Source organism: Larus michahellis, chromosome 1 (genome assembly GCF_964199755.1).
Source record: "Larus michahellis chromosome 1, bLarMic1.1, whole genome shotgun sequence".
NCBI lineage: Eukaryota > Metazoa > Chordata > Aves > Charadriiformes > Laridae > Larus > Larus michahellis.
The window spans coordinates 84,764,163-84,786,183 of NC_133896.1; the positions used below are offsets into that span (position 1 = coordinate 84,764,163).

The 22,021-nt window shown below is 40.1% G+C and overlaps 1 protein-coding gene across 2 annotated transcripts in view; it reads right to left on the reverse strand.

The window, feature by feature from the left end:
• VWF (von Willebrand factor) overlaps nt 1-22,021 on the reverse strand; it is a 146,023-nt gene that overhangs the window by 67,375 nt on the left and 56,627 nt on the right. For both annotated transcript variants that reach the window (XM_074589548.1, XM_074589537.1), the window contains exons 19-29: nt 21,702-21,805; nt 16,572-16,710; nt 14,737-14,871; nt 11,119-11,265; nt 10,329-10,469; nt 8,614-8,733; nt 8,102-8,258; nt 7,371-7,529; nt 6,045-6,180; nt 2,162-3,501; nt 1,241-1,360 (exon numbers count right to left, since the gene is read on the reverse strand). In XM_074589548.1, coding sequence (XP_074445649.1) covers nt 1,241-1,360; nt 2,162-3,501; nt 6,045-6,180; nt 7,371-7,529; nt 8,102-8,258; nt 8,614-8,733; nt 10,329-10,469; nt 11,119-11,265; nt 14,737-14,871; nt 16,572-16,710; nt 21,702-21,805 — 2,698 coding nt within the window. The remainder of the gene's footprint in view (nt 1-1,240; nt 1,361-2,161; nt 3,502-6,044; nt 6,181-7,370; nt 7,530-8,101; nt 8,259-8,613; nt 8,734-10,328; nt 10,470-11,118; nt 11,266-14,736; nt 14,872-16,571; nt 16,711-21,701; nt 21,806-22,021) is intronic.

Sequence of the window (22,021 nt, forward strand, 5' to 3'; positions counted from 1 at the left end):
ATTGTCTGTTGGTTTATTTGTTTGGTTTGTGTTAGTTTGTGTTTATTTCACTTGTCTTGCTTCTCTATATCATGCACGTACACAATTTTCAGAAACAGCGTCTTCTATGTACTATCTCCAAAAAAAAAAAAAAAGCTAAGTTACTCTAGACATACAGAAATGCTATACTTTTCCTCTATGAGCTCTCTAATTAGTAAAAATGCTGGTAATCACCTCTTTTGGAAGCACAGGTGTAATACAAACATGTCAAAACCCAGTGGGAAACACCAGCAGCAACAGGAGTTGCCCCATGGAAATGGTTTAATGCTGAATTGAAACAGTTCAATTCTGATCAAAAAAATCCAGGTTTATTAAAGCAAATGCTACTGGGAGAACACAGGATCCCGTGCAGCCCCTGCCATGCGGATGGACTTGGTGCAAGGGCACACGATGTCATGGTCCCTTCGTGTATGCGCAGGATGTACGGCATTCTGCCAGGGTGGTTACATTAATAATATCTGTGCTGAATGACCTAGCTAGAGGTGTGCCTCCCATCAGTACATACTCTGCAAGCTCAGTGAGTCTAGCACTCCCAAAAAACATCTGTCATCCAACATTGGTCAGGAAATAAATCTTAAAAGGTCAGTTCTAACACCCTGGGTTAGCCAAAAAAGGGCTGGTCAGAACCTGAAATGCCTGTTCCAAAGACCAAAAACTTGCAGTCAGACCAAACCTGAACTAAAAACCCTCAGAATTATCCATTCTTACTTGAACTAGAACTGAATTTGAACCATTATTTTCAGGTCTGTTGAACCTAATCCAGAATTGAACCAAAACGAAACATGTATTTTTGCTTTTCTGCCGCAGAGTAACAGTTCAGCTGAATCTCCATCCTGCGACAGGGACCTCTTTGGCTGTTTGGCACACACGCTTCTTATGCCCAGTACAGAATAAAGGGAAGTGCTCATCAGAGCTGCTGTCTGAGCTATTCCTCATCACACAGTTCCCTGAATTGGTTGTCAAACCTTTATTCACCTGAACCAGAACAGCTTGGTTTGGGAGGAAACGGAACTGCACCTGAACCAGTTTTACTAGCTAGTTTTACTAGCCTGACTGCCCCAATATAAATTTTTTTGAGGTATTGGAATGAGTCATTTAAAAATAAAAGTTAAAAACCTTTATACTGAGAAGCTGTTTTGTCCTGTGTAAGAAAAAGAATAGAAAATGTTTTTATGTGTTTGAGTTAAAAGACATTACATACTGATCTCAGCACTTTCAATAAATGCCCGTACGAAGTTTTTCATTTCCTCAAACTCTGACGCTCCAATATTGGAGCTTCCATCCAGAAGAAACATGACATCCATTGGTTTGTTGCACAACTCTGAGAAAGGCCGGGGGGGGGGGGAAGAAGAAGAAAAAAAAAGTTATTTATATGTGATAAGCAGAAGTGGCATCTGCTAATCTATTGGTGGAAGCATCTAGGGTAGAGATACCTGCATTTTGGGAAAACAAAGCAGGACAATGGCCATTTTAAACAATAACTGATGCCCCTTTAATGAAAGCGTTGATATTTATGTTCAGTGGGATACATGAGTATTTCAATTCCTGCTTTTCTACTAATGCTATTTTGCTCTCAGGGGATTAAAAAAAAAAAAAACAACCGCAAAAAAAAAAAAACAAACCACCAAACCAAACCAAGAACAAACAAACAAAAAACCAAAACAAAACCAACCAAAACAAAAAAAAAGTGAAACCACCACCACCACCAAAATCCCAAAAACAAACAAAAAGCACAAAATACCGCTAACACCGCTCCTCCCCCCTACCCCAAACCAATGAAGTCTCTTCAGGAAAGAGGAAGTATAATTTTAACAGACAGATGAGAATAATTTTTTTCTTCTGTCACCCTTCAACCATCTGAAAGCTACTGTACTTTATTGACAAATGGAGCCAAGGACTTCTGAGCCAACAGAAGGCTGGCTGCAGGTCTGTGCTCAGTACTGCTGAACTGGGGCAGCATCCTCAGCCTCCAGGGAAGATAAATGGTCCTTCCTTGGCATTTAGAGAACAAGATACCAAATGAGGTATGGGAATCCTTAAAATTTCAGTGATGTGAGTGGGGAAAAAGAGGAGACAGGACAGAGGAAAGAGGAAATTACACACAAAATACGTCCAACTTTACCTGGAATTTCTGTCCAAAGTTTACGAGAGCAGCACGACTGCAGCACTAATTCAGGTGCTTCTTCAACAAGCGTGCTATAACTATGCAAGATGATTGGGTTATTAGGCTGACTTATCTTTCTGAGCTCTTGGATATTTGCATTGGGGGTTATGCCTATGGGAATAACATTTATGCTCCTGGGAGGTCGCGTGATAACATCAGTGGAAGGACTGGATGACACCATATATACCAAGTGAGGAACATCTTGCCTGCCCCCATTCACTGGTGTAAATGTGTGTTTGGAAATATAGTCGAGGGCATTCCCAGTGTTGGTAGCCTTCCCTCCTTGGTACGGTATGCTCCTCACCTTCTCAATAATACTTTCCTTTGACTGTATTTCCCTAAAGGAATACTCCAGAGTGACACTCTCTGAATACTGCATGACTGTAACATGAATATCTTCCTGTCCCACATTCATTCCTGTGATCACCTTCTCAAGGAACTTCTTGACGACATTGAAATTTTCCTCTCCTACATTTTCAGACCCTTCCACAATAAAAGCAATGTCCAGCTTTTTGCGAGTGGGCCTTTCTGAAAAGGCTGGTGGTACTGTGAGTCCCCCAGGAGGAAATAAGACACTGGATGCTGTTGGAGGGGACGTGGCTTGTGATAGAGGACTTTCTTCAGGTCCAAGATCACATAGATGATCAATGAGGAGATCCCTATTATCCATTAGCTCTAACACATTGTTCATTAGGAAGGCTTTATTATCTGGTGACTGCTTTTCAATGAACCTGATTTGCTCCACATTAACATATGGTCCAATCCCCACAGGTATTACTGCAATTTTTCTATTCTTCAAAGCTGTGAGGATGCTGCGTAGTTTTCCTGGAGACTTGCTTGCTATAAATAGCACTGCAATTCTGGCGGCATTGGTCCTTTCTGCTTTTCCAAACACATGAAACACAGAATATTTAAGGACTTCAGCAGCAGACGCTACTTCATCACCTGTGTATTTTATGCTTTGGACAATTTTTCTCATCTGGGACTGTGTTTTGATATCTTTAAGGCCAAGATAGATTGTGGGGCCAGCCCTAAACACTAGAATTGACACTCGGATTTTCTTCTGGGAGATGTGGAGTTTCTTCATCATGCCAGTTATGAAAGTTTTCAGCTGTTCAAAGTCCTCCTCTGACAGTTTATTGGACCCATCCATTAGGAAGGCCAAGTCCATCATCTTGCTGCATGCGTATTCACTGGGTGGTAGTTCAATGTCCTCCTCTGGAACAGGTGTTGTCAGTGTTAGGGTGTCCTCCACCGGTTCACAGGCTACGCAGGTTAAGTTCTTCCCTTCACACAGACTACAAAAATCACCAAATTTAACTGTAAAAAAATCAATGCTTATAATAACACGTCACTCACATATAATAAAGGAACGTTCATACAGAAACAGTGAAATATCTGAAAACCACAACAAAAACAAAACCCAATGTGAATTATTTTTTTTCCCCACCCCATTTCCCCACAACTCTCCACAAGGTATTCTACAGCTAAAGCCTATATGTTCACGCATCTTTGTTTAGATCCAGGAAACATATGATGAACTATATGATGTATTTGTCAGAGTGAACTCTCCTTATAACAGCCTTTGGCAGAATGTGTAAAAATCTGTGTCTGGAAACTGTCTAGAAACCCACTGAGCTTCATCAATATGGCTACCTACAAGCCCCTGGTGGACTGAAGTGGCAAATCTGGTTTGCTTCACAAGGAAGCAAAACATGAGGCAAACAGGAGGCAGCTGACACAAAATAAAATCCTAGCGTAGGAAAGATGTTTTTAGCTCTAACATGACTTAGCGGACTCTGTGAGGAAGATAGGTTTACCTAGATTTTAACCTTAGTGAAAATAACTAATAGCCTTTCTTCTACCTCTAAAGTGCACTATGTTCTTTTTCCTGACTTCATTTGGGTTTGAATACAGCTTTGGCACGTGTTTGTCCTCTGGGTTTTTTTATGTCTCTTATCTTCCTCTTATTTAACGTATTCTCTTTTTCAGTCCATTTTCTCATATTAAATGATGTATTTCATCTGTAGCTCTTATCTCTTTTTAGTCCTATGTCTTCCACCATCATTTCTACTCGCCTCCATTACTACGTTTTCCTATTGCCCTTTTCATCTCAACTCCCATTTTTCTTCTCCCCCATCTCTGCCTTTTCCGCTAACCATCCTTCTGTACCACCGTGAGATTTTTTCACGTCTGTCACCCTCCACCTTTTAGGAACTTGTTTATAATTCAACTCTTTGTATCTTTAGAAGGGCTTTGTACTTCTGCCCTTCTAATTCATGGTTGTATGATACTCTTCACTTAGGAGAGCAAAGAACACGACTGTACTCATGCATAGGGTGGTACAGATAGTACCGACAGTCAATATATTTTCCTTGTCTTTCTGGACAGCCCAAGAAACAGAATAGGAAAAGTTTATGAAAGAGCAAGGACCAAAAAATGCTTGTTTGCACTGCCAGAGAAAATCCAGGATGTACAAACTAAAAGACTTAATACTGGTAGAAGGTGCCATTTTCCAGGAAAAGACTTCACTTTACACGTGGCATCTTAGTTCAAGTTCTCTTAGTTAAAGCGCTATGTTCTTTTCAAGCTGCTTTTAGTGTCATCCTAATTGAAGAACGCACAGCTACTTTTGGCATTAACATATAGCAACAGAAGATTTATTATTTTAATCCTTTTCTAGTTTCCAATTTCCTTTGGATATTTGCTATAAAATTCATTTTTGTGCAATATTTTCTATTGTTTGTACAGATGGTGTAGGCATCTAAATTAGGTGACAGCTATGCAAAAGGATGTTTCCCTAGTGAGGTAAGTTTTCCTAATGTTCTGAAATCTTTTGTGAGCAGCAGCCAGCGTATCAACATTTAAGATAAATTATTATTAAGGATTACAAAAATTAGGGAAGAGAGACTCATTTACGAAGACTTTTTTTTGACCTTTTGATGGAATTCAAGGCTTTTTGTGTATACTGTTAAAAATATGTATATATTTAATTGATTAGTCTAACAGTCTCATGCCCTGGGTTTATAGCACAGACATACACTAACCCTGGCGAGAGGCCAGGAATTCAAAATTCATACCAATTCAGAGCTTCTGTGAGGTTCAGAGCATTTGGAGCTAAGGTGTTAGTCTGGGCTAATAGCTGCTGCATTTTTACAACTCAGTTTCTATTAAATATGGTCAAATTACAAAATGGAAAACTCTCTTGTATTCACAGCACTGTAAGTGACTAGCGAAAGTATTCAAAGGTCTAGACATCCGGAGAATGCCAAACTTTCAGATACTACAGGCCATGGCGTGATATGCCACTGGGCAGTATACAGAAGGAAAATCAGTCTCTGCTGCATTGCAGCTGACAGCCCACATCCTGCATGGTGCACAGCATTGCGCACCATGCCATTAATTTCACCATTATTTCCATTTCCATTATGGAATGTGCACTGAGTGCACATTTAGATCTTGCATAATACGTAGGATTTTTTTTAGCACTGGCAGAAGGAAAGAGTCCGATGGCTTTATTGATGTTGAATCACACCTTACACAAAAAGAAGTGGATTATCTGAAGCCAGTAGGACCACCTACACATTGGAAGAGACCTTTTTTGAAAGGAATTTATGAATTTCACTTGCTTAAATTCAGCTGACATCTTATAATCCCTACTGTCATTGAAAAACTTCAGCTTCAGATTGTATGTGAAGGGATACTGACATAAAAGATGGTTTCCAACCTTCACCTTCAGTGTTATATTAAAGGTTATGTCCAAAACTTATTCATGTAGATGTGCTTCATCTCTTCATCCTACTCAACAGGCTTGCTATTTCACTGTATAAACCCATCATACCAAGACTGACAGTGTTGTGGATCATCTCTGTTCAAATATATTCTCCTTCCATGTGGGATCTTGACATCTCCAATGGCACACACGGGACAGTCTTCTGGACTGATACAATCCAGGGACAGCTCATCAAGTATTTTCCCTGTTTCAAAATAGTACATTAGTATAAAGATGCCAGTTTTCATGAATTGCAAAACTAATCATTGCATTTAGCCTGCTACAAAAAAACATAACAAGGCTTCTGAGTTGGGCTCAAATGTTCTGAATACTGTGCTTGTGTTAGGGCCACTGCCAGCTTGACACAGAAAACTACTTCCTTCCTTCATAACCACTTTTATTTAGATATTGGAAGTACTTAAACCAATGTATAACCTGAAACAGCCAGTACCATAGAGAAGGTGAATATTTCTTTAGAACAAAGCATTGAAGACAACAGAAGAAAACGGCATTTTTCTTTCTACATGTATATTATTTATTTCCCCTGGTATCCCCTACCTCACTCTGGTCAGAGATAGCAGGGCCCAGAATAGCCATTTTAGGTCTTAAAATACCTTCTTTCTTTGCCTTCATGTCTTCTCACTTTGCCTTGAGAAGCTATTTATTCATCTGAGTTTTCAATCTCCTTTTGGTTCTTGCTTGTCTTTCACTCTTTCCCTTTCTGTCTGTCTTTTCTCTCCCCACCCTGTATTTCCCATTTTTTTTCCTTTCTTCCTTCTTCAAGATAGTTGTTGGGAACAGTTAAGCTGAAAGGCTCAGGCTCGCAGGAGGATGCCTGCTGGGCACTCTCAGGAGCATCAGAGCCTTGGAGGTAGTAAGCAGGTCAAGGTGATGGGTCTCCCCCACTGCAGTAGTTGCGCTGAAGGAGAGCATTTTATGAGTGTCCAGCACAAATTCATACCCTACTTAGTCAACAATCTCTGTTGCTACACAGCCCCTAATACTCCTGTCTTCCTTCCTTATCAACCTGTTCCCACCCTCTCTCCTTCTTCCTGACAGTATTTCATTCTCCTCTTCTAGGCACCACCTCATGCTCTCCACACACTGTGCGCATTTCACAAACTCAAACCAGGATGCCAAACAAGCTTCCTCCTTATGCAGTAAGAAATTGTTGTGACAACACATCGGTAAGCCTGTTAAGGAATTAACTGCTACATCTAAGTCTTTTGAAATCTCCAACCTTACAAATATGTGAATGTTTCTGGACTGTAAGATCTTTTTTTCATGCAATAGGAACACCTTGGGGCAAGGGGAAGACTCTACAGCAATACCTATGAGTACCAGGAGAATTGCAGAAAAAGGTAAGTCACGGCTTGAAGGAAAAGGTGGACTTACCTGCAGGGCAGTGTACATGGCATCCTTCCACACACTGCAGAGGGCACTCCAAAGGCTGTGGGTGCTGGCACGTTACAGGACAAGCAGGTCCACAGGTATTATATCGCCATTCACACTGATAATCTAATTCTTGTTTATTCAGGTCCTCGCAGCTTTGTGCTATGGAGTGAAAGAATTGGAGGCAAGAAAAATCAAACCAGAGTGTATTCACCATGTCTCTCAAAACTATGACACCAAACTTGGTACGAAGCGGACAACATATGCATAGAAAAAGAAAGATTTCCATCTTTAAATAAAAATATTTTACTACATTCAGGCCAGACCACTTCTCCACACTTAAAAGTTTTTTCACATAATGAAGTACTTGCTCTAGATCAGAGGTTTTGGGTGGGGTTTTTTGATAAAAACAACTGCAAAAAGAGGATCTTCAAATTTTAATTTAAAAAAAAAAAAAGAAAATGTACAGAAACCTTTTCTTTGTCTACATTTGTTTGTACCCCAGGCTATTATATCCCTTTATTGAGGGAATGTTTTTTCCAGGTATGGCTCTGAACATAAATAGAAAAGGGAGAGGAAATGTCACTGTGAGCTGCTAGCCCAGTCCCATTAAAGTGAACTTCTCCAGACACCAGTAGGAGCAGAGCTGGATAAGAACAGTTTATCTGAGCCAACAGCTTACTGATAAAAAGCATGAACCTTTTCACCCAATTCTTCATCTACCCCATACTTACGGCACAGAGCTGGTGATCTCCAGTGGACAGCAACACCTTTTTGTGCACAGACATGTGCATAGGCTGCTATAGCATCACAGAAGCAAGCACAGTCCCCAATAGATTCGCAAGCACAAGTGTCATACATGCAAATATCTATGTAGGGCTCAGGATTCACCTACAAAAGAGAAATACGGGGTACAGTCACTGATTCCCCTCATCTCCTTCTTCTAGACACATTTAACCTTCAGATGGTTTGCCTGCTCCTTTCACTAAGGGTTCAGGTGTCTGCCGCACAAATCAGTGCAGATCTTCAAGCAGAAGTTATTCTATAGCTTTCTACTAGGGCTATCTTGCATTTACCCATGAAGCATCAGCTACAGGACAGGGTCAGAGAGGAGAACGTCAATTAGTCAGCCTCCTCCAAGCCCCGTGTGCTGTCAGCACAACCATACTTTTCCCCGCAGCTGTAACCAGTGTCAGCACAGATCACGCAGAATTGAAGAATGTGAAACACATGACACAATACTCACAAGTTTTTTGCATTCTTCAAAGAGATCCCCAGACAAAATGCTGCATGACGTTTCTACCATCACCTGCTTCACTACGTTTCCATTACACAGTGGAGACATCAAGGTCTGTTCCTGGTTGGGCTTAATAATGTGAGATACAAGCACACATTGCATTAGCCTCGCCTTCACGACCTCTGGACTCTTCACAGTGAAGCAAGAGATTCACTAGCACTAGACATTTTTCATGATAGAGGAAATTGTCAGGACAAATCCTGCCACGGCAGAACACAGAGTAGAGCAGGTCACCTCCTGCATTTTCTCCAGCTCTTACTTGTACGCTGCATTTCTAACATAGATATTTTGATGATGAAAAGTCCCACTGTACCAAACATCCACCCTGAAAAACGATCATTCACAGCTCTACAGAAGGCCCAGGAGACTTGCAAATACGATCAGTCTTAAGCAGACAATAAGACTGCTCAGTAGTCCATGGCCACTGCTCAGTAGTCTCCCCCTCTCTCATTTAATTTATCTAACAAGGAGCACTAGTATTGACACGGCATTTATCATGGAAATAGTTTGGAGGTCCTGTCCTGTGCCTATTACACTGAAAAGAGGAGCTTCTCCTTCTCAGTCTCACCCTGTGGTCTCAGTCCTCACTATTGCAACTTCTTCTGGTGCTACGATCAAGTCATATCTAAAAAGTGACATTCAGCAAGGTAATACTGTGGCTGTGTTACACTTGCACATAATTTATCAAAATTAACCCAAAAGATTTCATGTGATCAAAAATAAATGCTTCATTTTATTTTCTGATAATTTAAATCTTTTAAGGTAATACCTAAAAAAAGGACTTTTTTCCCCCCCTTCTCTCTTTGAAAAAATTAGATGAATTTTCAGGAGAAAGTTTCAGCCTTAAAAGCATCATCTGAATGAAATGTTTCATTTTACAAATGTCAAAACAAGTAATCTTCAAGTTATTTCCTCTCACTTTCTGATTTGGAAATACTTTTGGTCATAACTATTGTCAAGACAAGACAAATTTATTATTCAATTGCATTCTTCAAAAACTCCATATTTCGTAAAAAGGAAGTACGCTCTCACGTGTAGCATAACTAGCACCCCGTGAAATCACTTAGTCTCTGGCACCAGGACATAGATAACACTTTCAGATAGCAGGTAACCTCCTCAATATTCAGAAGCAGTGATAGCATGTCAATAAGGTCTTACATCCTGTCCTGTATCTTGCTTTTTCCATTCAAGCCTCTCCAATCTGAAAATAATAACTGAATGATCTAAAAGAAGCATACACAAAGAAATTAATCTGTGCATAAACGGACAGACTAAAATTTGGGATATAGAAGTTTGCACAGGGAAATATGAAATTTTTATCTGAACTCCGCCTGTCTGAAGATTACAGCTGGGTTTTTTAGATTAAGCTCTAAAATGAGATTTCCAGTTATACCTGGATTTCAAGCATCTGGGCTGGCAAACTTTATGAACAGCCTCTACCATACAGATTGGCTATTTTAATGTTCACCTGAAGCCAGGCAGCACAGAGGCCTTAAATAAGTTAATTGATCTTTTATCAGATTTCAAGAAATAAAATTATTTGGCAAAAAATACGAGGGAAGGAGTTAATTTCTATTTATTTTTATCCTTTCAAACCTCTTTGCCCACTCTTGACTGATACTGTAACCTGTATTAATTCGTTTTCACAGTTCATTTGCAATCACCTTTTCAACATCAGCACAGTGTGGATTAACTTTCCAAGAATTCCCAAAGTCAACTGGATCAACTTCAACGTGTTCATTGCTGCTGGTCAAATCATTGTTTTGGATTCCATCAAAATTTCCACACAGACCACACACTTGATCCTTGCAGGGAAAGAAACACAAAATACATAAAACTTACATCTGTAGACTGGCTCGGGGTTTTGTTAAGAAGTCTTTTTAGCTTAGTGCTTTAATGGCTTAAAAACCGAATTATCCCTGGCCTTGCCAAGTTCACTAAAATAGATATAGTCTCTCACAGAGAAAGTTTAGCTCCTATTCGCATTCTGCTTTCCTGAAAGTAGGACCGTACTGTCTCCAAGGGCTCCAGAAAGCAAGATGACAACTCAGTGGTGCCTGTTGGATCTGTTTGGAGTATGTCCCTACGATCCCACATCATTATTTATGGAGGTGATTGTCCTATCACCATCACTAGTAAATCTGGCTCCTTATACTGCTTTTTTTGAATACAGAAGAAATCACTCAAGGCATAGTTATTCTGAGGCATGACAGCATTCATCCTTTCTGTCATAGCTCATCTCCAACGACCCAGAATTTATCCCTTACACTTGAACTACCGGTAAAGTAAGCAACCCTTACAGTATTACAAAAAAAATCCCTTCATTTTCAAGCAAGTGCCTAATACTCCACGGAACTCTATCAGTATATGTCTGCATTAAAAAAATGCTACTCCCCAGAGACAGGGTAAGTGCATTCTTTAGTGAGAATAAGTAGTAAAGCAAAAACCACTCACTTTGAAGTTGCCTTTTAAGATAACTGAGACTCCCATGGCCAGATCCCAGGTCACACTGATGCTTTTGCCCAGTAAAATGATGTAATAACGGCCAGACTTCATGACTTCCAAATCACTGTCATCTTTAGGAGGTACCTTGATGTTTACCTGATCAAGAAAAGCACATTTTGCTATTGACATAGGACTATGACAATGATCAAGGGAATGGAGCACCGCTCTTATGAGGAAAGGCTGAGAGAATTGCGTCTGTTTAGCCTGGAGAGTTGTCAAGAGGATGGGGCCAGACTCTTTTCAGTGATGCCCAGCAACAGGACAAGGGGCAACAGACACAAAATGGAATACAGGAAACTCCATCTCAACATGAGGAAAAACTTCTTTACTTTGAGGGTGTCAGAGCACTGGAACAGGCTGCCCAGAGAGGTGGTGGCGTCTCCTTCTGTGGAGATATTCAAAACCTGAATGGATGCATTCCTATCCATCCTGCTCTAGGTGACCCTGCTCTGGCAGGGGGGTTGGACTAGATCATCTCCAGAGGTCCCTTCCAACCCCTACCATTCTGTGATTCTGTGACTGTGTCTCTAATTCCCATTTGATGTAGGTTACTTTCCCAGTGGGACACGTCCTCATAGATTAAAGCCATTCTCAGATACACTGTTCTCCTGGGAACAGATACTTCCCATACACTGTGTAGATGCTCCGGAGTACTTGCAAAACTGTAAGCAAGGTACAGGTAAGGGACTTAGAAACAACACTTCTGAACAGCAAATTGGGATCCAATCTCATCAGGTATCTATAATTTTGAATGAGGCAACATCCCTTGTGCTCCCAGGGTATAACATACACTCACCACAAATGCTAGCGCACAAAGCAATGACTGACAAACAGAAGGAGGGCTGATAAAGAGGACAGGGTATACCCAATTACTGATCAGTTTAGTCTTCGGTCAATGCTTCACTGAATAGTTACATTTTATTTTAATTGCATCTTTTTAGGAAACCAACAGTTCTATGCTCCTGAGGCAGGCAGCGACAAATGGGCTGGCTAGGTTTAAAAGTAATGTGAACTGGGAGAACCACGCGCATTGGTGGCCTCTGAAGGACCAGAGTCTGATTCTGAAGTCAGGAAGGACTTTCTTCCCAACCAGCTACACCAACAGGCAAAATCCTGAGAGATTCCTTTCAGTGTCTTCATTTTTTCATCACTTTTACTTCCCCTGCGTGCCTCTTTCTCTTTCCATCTGGCTGCAAATTCACCGCCTCCAGCTACTAAGAATTTAAGAGATTAATTTAAAATCCTTTCTTTCACACCATAATCCCCTTTCAGTGGGAACGGTAATAGGATTATTAACCACAGTTGGAGAGAAAGGTCTGGCATGGCTGTTACTTTAAGCACCACTAATGCATTAACCGAAAACTGCTTAATTCTGGAAGAGGCAGATGAAAGCTTTCAATCAGTACAAATAGTGATTAAAGCAAGGGAGAAAGAGGAGTTCACAAACCATTCACCCACTCTCTAGTTTGAGGGCAAAACATTTCCTTATCGCACTATTCTTTCTTGCTCAATTCAGTAAAAGCTCAGCACAATAATTCAGTTCTCTTCATCTCTGCGTTATTATCAGCAACCTTTATCCCCAGAGAAGACAGTTCACATCCTTCAAGGATCTCCTGAAGAGGGTCTTCAATGTCTTTAGGGAAGAATATGTTAAAATATATTTCAGGAACTGGAAGCTTTTTCATCTTTGCCTACGCCCAATATGTTACTATACAGTCTAGTCACACCTGGTCGCTTATCTTCCAAATATAGTAGCCTCTGTCCTTCCGAACTCAGGCAAAAAACAGAGGAGGACAACGCTGAGCTGGGAGGTTGACCTAAATTACAAAATTTCTATGTTTACGGAGGCTTTTTGCCCAACCATGAAGTCATAAACTTTTGACCTTGCAAACTGGCAGATTTATTTTTTTCAGAAGAGCAAAGTCCATTTCATGATAATTTTTTTTTTAATGTGAGCCAGAACCATAACATGCAAATACTTCAATTAAGCCCGCATTTACTTAAAACTAGGGGCTGCTCTCAAAACAATATAATCTTAAAACAATGCTTCTTGGAAACATTTCAATGGCAAAAAAAACCAACTTGATTACCCTGCTTGCTTCTAAGGATTCTTGTGGAATGAGTGTAGGAAGTCATCACTGCGTAAGACTTTGCCTAAGAGTCTTCATATCAGGTTTTTTTCCCTTATTATTCTTCCGTATTATTTCCTTATATATTTTTCTTCTATCTCTTTTTTGGTCGCTGTTGTTTCTAAGAATACCTTCTCTAGATATTACACTGAGCCTTAAGCTCTCTAGACGGCCAGCCAAAAATTCAGTCAAAGTCATGCGGACAGTCTTGTGATACAGACCTAGCTCTTGCAAGGACATACTCTCTCAGGAACTAACCACCCTCTGCTGCTGGAGCTGCTGCATGCCTAATCACCCCCTATCTTTTCTGACCCTTACTTAGGTGTTCAAAGAGAATCACAGCTCTTGTGAAAAATGTGTCCCCTGAAGAGCTTTTCAGACAAGGCCTGGATCTATGGACTGATGATCCCTGTGCAGGGGATTCTTTACTATTAGAAATAAATAATTGGTTGGGCAACCAATAGGTCTTATGTTCATTCCTCCTGAACCCAAAGGCCTACAGAGATCATATGCTGTCAAAATGCACAGCACAGACACTGTTAATAACAGCCACTGTTAATAATGTTAATAACGCCAATGCACGCATTCCTGTCAGGCATCAGTGGCATGCAGCAATTTGCAGGCAATTTGCAGGCTATGCAAAACCCGGTTCAGCTTTGTCTGTTAACCCAAAACAAGGCAAACCCAGAGCAGTTTCACGTTTCACTGGGAACATTTTTCCAAATCTCTGGTCCAGATGCCAGTTCAGAGCACAGTACTTCTGAAAACTGAGCGATTGAAACACTATAATCCACTGTAGCTCTGTAAGGTTTGCGCACACAGACAGTCTTAATTGTTACAGTGCCCAAGGCAATGAGCTGAACTCTGCCCTTCGGAAAGCTTGTTTCCTGCTGTGGAGGGAGGTGGGAGTGATTCTTGGTTAATTCTTCAGTGTCTGTTGGTAGGAAAGTGGGGAAAAAAAGAATCCAGTCATCTGGATTTTCCACCTGACAATTTAGCAAGGGAAAGGATAGTGACATTTGCTTCTGCTGTATCAACTTCTTTGATTCATGACTTCTTTTTTTAACTGTTCTCAGTCCTTCAAACCTAAATTAGATGTGAAGTTTCACTAGTCATGGGTCAATCACTTCTTCTCTTCCTTGCACTTAACCTTGCTTGAGAAAGACTAAGATGTCCCATGTTTAGAAACGGCACTCCTCATGTGAGCTTGCACTGAATTGCATTCTTGTCTGAGACAAATTTATTGGCATCAAACAGAAATACCAAAATGGCATTATACCTCTGGGAGCAAAATAGATAATTCTAATCCCGCTAATGTGTTCATTTTATGATCTAATTTTCAAGGACCACCAAGCATAAGGTCATTCATGCCCCATCTTACTAAACAACCTGAAATTCTTTTCCCCAAAACAGGAAAAGAGAACAGAAGTGTACATACGTTTCCGTTAAGCAACTCTATTTCCCCGCTTTCATACAGAATGATAACCCTTTTTGTGCACTTTTCTCCAGTGAATCCACAGCCTTCATTTGAAATTAGTATCCGGAATGTCCCAGAGTCATCCTTGCAGAAATCCTATCAGACAAAAAAAAATGAATGAGTCATTAATGTAGAACATTTGAAAAACACATACAGATCTATAGAGAAAAAGGAAGGCTCAGATAGTACCCTGTGTACTCTGTGGCCAGTAAGATATATGTTGGCATGTCAACTGCTCCCAAATTAATTTACTTTGTACTTAATGTTGATATTCGTGTGGGCCACCCCTCAAAAGCAAGGTCCACTCTGCCAGTGACACACACACATGCCTATTTTGCAGGGAGGATCCATGCCATTGCAGTATCTGTGGTATTTTAAAAATGTACAATGGGCACAGTGTACATCTTAACACAGAGAAATTAATTGGCTTAACAGTGAAAACAAGACTCTGCAGCTTCAATGATAAAATAAAAATATAAACCTAGAAGGTTAGGTTAGAAAGAAGGGTTAGAAAGAAACTTGCTGCAAAGTCTTGAGCAAAAAGTTTGATGCCCATGTTTTCCTACCTGTACATGAATAATAATTATAATAATGTCAACTTATTTCTTGGGGAGCAATTATGAAGTTTAATGTATTGATTTTCTTTTAAGTCAAATATCTCTGAGATACATGGAGAGTTTGTACTACATTTATATGATGACTCATGACTCTCAGGACTTTTCGGTTTTTGGGCTTCAGTATATACCTTTTAAGAAAAAGACCCTGTCTATAGTTGTCTGTGTTTGTCATATGAGGAAAACAGATCTCATTTTCATTTTAAGTAGTTTTGTAGTACTGTATGCTATTACTTCCCATAAGACCTTCACGCAGAGCTCTCACTAATGTCAGAGCAATCATCCTTCTAAGGTAATCCAGCTGGCATAAGGTGAGAGCATATTTCAAAGACCTAGCCAGAGATAAGCTGATCACACTTTCCTGCCAAGGAGAGCTGCAAGGAGGAATGTGCCTCATGAAAGAAGCCTGTGGGGAAAAAAAAAGTAGCCCACCCAAGAAACGTGACACTTTGTAACTGTGGAAGACTGTTGTTGTCAATTAGAAGTGGATCCATCTAGTTTTAGAACAAATTTTCAGAGAAATCCTTCCTCTCTTGCACACACATTTTCAAATACACAATGATTTGCATCTGTAGATGAGCCTTAATCTTATTTAGCTCTCTCAATTTCTGGCCTCTCCCACAAATTTTAGGCTGATGTTAGTGTCCTGTATTTTTATCCACCTCTCCTCTTTGCTACGAAGAAAATGGATATTGTCGATGTACTCCAAATAGGTTAGTGCATAGACCAGACCAATGACTTTGCCAAAGTGAAAAAGCAGAGTCTGTGCTCTGAACGCATTTAGAGAAGGTTCATCGAGCACTTCTTGTCTCACTCGGACAGTAAGCCACTGCTACGGGATAAAGAGGCTAGTGGGGAATGAGGAAAGATTGGTTTATGGGTAACTAAAATTCCTTGTTAGAGATGAGGTTCAGATAGCTCCTCTCTGTACGATGCTGCTATCATATGCTTTACGACTGCCAGCTAGACACATGACAACCTAACTAATTTTTATAGAGCACAATGCAATCTTCAAAGTTTTCAAGGCATTTCTGAAGTCATTAATAAGCTCTACTCTCCTCTACCATACATCTGGCTTAGTAATTAAGAATATTTCACTGTGATTTATCCAAATGTTGGACTTCTCTCCCGGTGTAAAACAAGCGTATTATCAGACAGCTTCAGCGTTTGACATGTTCTTACCTGAACTAATACATACTGACAGTTTCCTGGAAACTTGTATTTCAATCCATCAAATGTCAAATAATGGGCTGTACCAATGACAGTGCAGGTGCCATCACAGGTATTTTTGGTGCATTCCCACTTTCGACCATGGCACACACTGTAACAGAGAAAATGAGTCAGTGACGGTTATCATTATTTCCAATGTATATAATAAGCAAGAGAAAGCAAGGTCCTATAGGCAAAGTGAAAGAGCACAAGTTTCTGCCTCCAGGGAGCTCATGATCTGAAGACTCTCCAAAAGACACACAAGTGGTGATAAACTACTATTTTGCCTTGTTCTGCTCCTTTTCCTGGGCTTGGGTCAAGGAGTAACCTACTGCAGACCAAAGAGGAGCATTGTTCCCCTCTGTGTCTTAACCCAGACATCAGCTGCACCTCTGTGAGGACCCTCTGCAGTTTTCTGTGCTGCTGTTTGTCCCTAGGTATGTCCCCAGCAGATCCTCTCTCTGTTTGGCCTTGAGAAGGTACTCTTAGAGGGCTCCATGCCTGGGCTGCTGGAATCCTTCTCTAGATAGACGTCCATAACGATGTTACACTACCGTGCACCAGATGACAATCTCTCTCATTAACAGAAATTAGCATACATTAGTATTGGATGCATAAATCCAAATAGTGCATTAACATGATAAATGAATAAGGAATGTGTTTTCTTTTTTCTTACAAGCTGCATGTAGGAGTACATGGTTTTTGAACTTCCCTATTACAAAAAAAAAAAAAAGGCCTGGATAGAGCCTGATAGACTATTTCATAATACTATTAGTATTTTATTTTGGATATCCTGCTCTGCTCTGAGTAACATTTTAGAAAAACAGATTGATTACCCTCTAAGGACCATTACAGATTAAATACAAAGTATATCAGCAACTCTGTTTTTATGTGCAGTACTGTCCATTTTTCTCCCATTGAAAGCCAAAATAGTGGTAAATTTAATATCTAACTGATGCCAAAGGACATGCATTTACTCTAGTGATCAACTTCTGGGACCAAGTAACCAGAGCTATAATTCAGTCTGCCCAGTGGCTTTTGTTCAGATTATATACTTGAGTATAATACTACCCTTCTCCAAAGAGGTGTCTCTGTTCTTAAATTAAATTCATTTTTCATTATAGTTTATCTGACCTAGCAATTGCAGACGTTACCTCACGGTCTGAGAAGAACGCACACATGGATAGAAATAATTCTTTTTCTTTACATAGGTGCATATATACATACAGCCTCTGAGGAAAGTCTCCTGTGGTGTGATACTATCCCCTGAGGTCTCCTGTGGTGGTCAAACCAGAATGTCTGCCCTACAGGAGAATTCAACTTTGGCAACATGCAAATAGGACTCCAAGTTAAACCTCCGTGCATGCGACAAGAGATGTGACAAGATGTGACAAGACCCCTGATCATGAAAGGAGATACACCAGTGGTTCCCTGCCTGTATAGCTTGCAAGTGATGTTGCCAAGGACATCTCCTAGACTTCCTCACAAGCACAGGATATGCAAGAAAAAAAAAGAGGACATATTGACATGCAAAGGAAAACAAGATCCTGCCTTGTTTTTTTAGGGAGAGGGGAGTTCTGAAGAGTGGTCAGACAAAGAGTTCAGGTCTTAATACCATTACATCCACATGGCTGTCATTATCATACAAAATCAGTGATGCCATAATGAAAGGGACAGAGTTCTTTTTGGTTTCATCCCTTCTTTCGCACTCTTTTTGCCCTTTGTGTTTTTTTGTTGCTTTGTGTTTTGGTTTGTTTTAAAAAACAAAACAGAACTAAAGAAAACCAAACCACAGGGTTGAACACCTTGTGAGTGGATAATCAAAATGCAAAGAAAGCCAATTCTCTTATCTTCGTGTCAGTCAATTGGTTTCAGTGTAACAGACAGGAAGAAACTTAGTAGGGCTCCTAGTCTTCATGATAACATCAAACCAGACATATTCAACACCAATCATTATTAAATTTATGAGAGTTTCCAAGAACATTTGTATCCTTTGATCGCTGTGATACATAATAATCTAAATCTCACATGGTACCGTGATAAATAAGGCTCAAGGAGGTAAATACCATTATCCTTATGTTAAAATGAGGGAAAGAGGGAAACAGAAATAAGGATAAGAAGTGACTTCAGAGGATCCACCCAGTCCTCTTGCCCTTTTTCAGAGGTACCCTGGAGAACCACATGCCTTGCTACAGAAGCTGCAGGTATGAAGGGAGATCTTTCCATTGGCATCCACAGCCTTTTGATCAGTGAAATAAATTGATTTGCTAACTAGCAAGAGACTGAGTAAACAAAATAAAAAACAAGGTTAATGAAGCATAAAATCTGCTCATTCTTTTGTTTGTTATTAATTTTGGGGAGTTAGAACAGCATCTGACACTTTATCTAATTATCTAATCTAATAATAATAATTTAATAATCTAATAAGCAATAGCTTGCTTGAGGTTGGAGAAACATTCATCTACTAAATGTTATTTGAATGCAGATGGACACCATCACTGCCCCAGGGATTTTCTAATCAAGCTCTATAAGGGCAGGGAAAGAGGAATTCTATCCCTGCTTTACAGATGTAAAAACTCAGGGATAAAAAACCTGAAGTACTTTCCCAAGATCAAATTGCTAACCAAAGAAAAAATGGGTACGGAACTGAGTTCTCTAGTAATGCCTTAACCCAAGCATAAGCATTGGTTAATCTTGATAACACTTCACAGAATAATAAATATTGTGCAATACATTTCCTTCAAAGAATAAAATATCCGTAACATGAAAACTATTGCACCCTGTGCTATTAAATCTCTACTAATAGGTAGAGCAAGACTGCGGTTTTGTATATAAGTGCATGGACAGATTATAAAGTATGTGTTGTAACGAAATTCAGATTAGCAAATTTCTGTGGCGTACTGCTTCATAAATGTTATTCAAAAATTTTCACTGAGCTCTACAATGAATTCCCAATACATAGCATAACAAAAGTTTTGCCACTAGCTTAGACTTGGAGACATTCCGTTGTTCATGAATTAGGGTCTCCCATATGTCAAGACGAATATAAAAGCCAAATCTGACACCTCTGGCTCATATATTGCGTTTGCAGGTGTTCACATCTGGCTAAGAACAAGTGAGAATGAGAACTCCTGCAACAGCAGTACAAAAAGCAAAAACAAAAGAAAAGGAAGATCTGACCTCCAAAATGCAGACTCTCAATTCTTATTAATTCTCAAAGCAATAATAATTCCCTATATCACTTTCTAAATGACATTTGACTTGATATTTGCTGAGAACTATCATGAAGCTTTTCAAAGTCACATAGTTCAAAAAAGCTCTAGTGACATATTTGAATGGACCTTATTTCCAATTTTACTTTCACATTCAAGAAAAATACCCAAAACAAGAAGAACTTTTTAATCAATGAGAAAAAGCACGATTTCTAACATTTTCTTGATGCTGATATCAAAGAAAATTCTACATTGTCACTTACAATGGCATCGCCAGAAACAAAAGGGCAGTTACAAGAATGAAGCGACGCGGTTATGACTATTTCAAGGTTGAAGATCATAAGAATGACTGAAAATAAAAAGTCTGTGCATGGTTTTTGTGAAGAATCCTGCAAGTTTTACAACAATGCCTAGGAGTTGTACACCTTACAGATCTTACTTCAACAAACTTTTTGTTGTGTCTGTTTTTCAGCTGAGTCACTTTAACCTAAATGCAATATAAGCAGGTTATAGTGTGTATAAATATATATATATTATATATATATATCTTTATATAAAGATATCAACTTCCCCTCTGTCTGCCTCCCTTCAAACCTGCTTTTCCCCGGGCCTACTTATAATACATGATTCACAATGTAATATGTAGCTGCAAAGGAAAAAAATGAAACAAAATATTGGAAGGTCAATGTTTCCATATAAAACCATTAAACCTTATACCCAAGTGTAACTTAAACCAGTTAGGAGCAGTCCCACCAGTTGAAAAAATACAAAACTTGAAATCACTGTTGCTCAAAGATCAACGCACAAAAACCAAACCATACGACTCTTTAATGGCGCTGATTCTCCGATCTAGCTCTGCCCAGTCATACAGAGGATAACAGAAACACTGCTCCCGGGGGTGCCAAAGAGCTGGGCAGGGACATTTTGGGTAAAATGTACGAGAGATTCTGAAGTCTAAGTTCAAAGAGAACAGTTTCCACGCTGCTGGTGGCTGGATGCCCTACACCTTGGACTCGGAGCTCTGCAGGAATGGGCACCGTTCCCTCCACAAGCACACATGGAGAGCAAAGCACCTCTCCAATGCCACAAGCGTGCTGTGCAGGAGAAGCCAAGAACCGTCCAATGGGCAAATACCCTATACTTTACCCAAGGTGGTGCCAAGAGTTTCCCTCCATGCAAATCTCACAGGCCAGCACTTTCTTTTGAACCTACAAATTCTTTTTCAAGAACTAAACAGGATAGATAGGGATGCAGGTGAAAGACATGGAGCGCTTATTCTTTTCCTCTAAGAAGATACCACCAACTCCCTCTTCTTCCCCCTGCCCCTTTTTTTTTTCCCCCCTCAAAGATATCAATGGACTGAGCACTCGTTTGAGTTACAAGAGGTCAACTCTTTTTCTGCCCTATTCTTTAACATTTTCCTGAAGAGCTCCTGTCACATTATAGCTAGCATATCACACCCCTTCTGCTGATGCATGCTTCTGGCTGAAAAGGACTGATTTGAAGAGCCCGAGATGGCAGAAAAGGTAAGTATGACAGCGCTGAGTGACAAAATGCAGGCTCCATCCCTCCCACCCCAGAGGAGTGCCTACATTGCTATCTTGCATTGCAAGATCAAGGAGCAAATCCACTAGCTGGTGGCTACAGCGGACATGCGCAGACACATAGACTACCTATTTGTAAGGTACCAGGTACAGTTTTTGCCTGATATTGCAGTGGTCTTCATGCAACATGCAAAGGGAATATGCTGGTCTGTGGAATACGTGCGTTACTACACTGCAAAACTTGACTTTATATAAAATAGATCTGTTACGAAAACAATATTTGGTTTTATTAGAAACACGTTAGGTGCCCTAGAGAAAAACAGAAGAATGCACTTCCAGTGGCTCACCAGGTGTTGCAGTCATTAGTCACCGTCTCTCCCTTGGCATATTCTCTTCCGTTGTGAAAACACGGGCATCTCTCAGGAGCAACACATTTATTTTCATGTCGCACCTACACAAAACACACAGTTTGTCAGCACGCAGGCCTGTTTGTATGTGCTAACGCACAGAGGAGTAAGCACAAGGACATGTGGATAAAGAATAAAGGAAAGGACGGAGAAAATGGTTCAAGACAATCTAAAGAAAGGTACAGCATTGCTAATATTTTTTCCCATTAACATAAATAGACCTATGGGCACACAAATCACAGTCTTGTATCAGTGGCTGA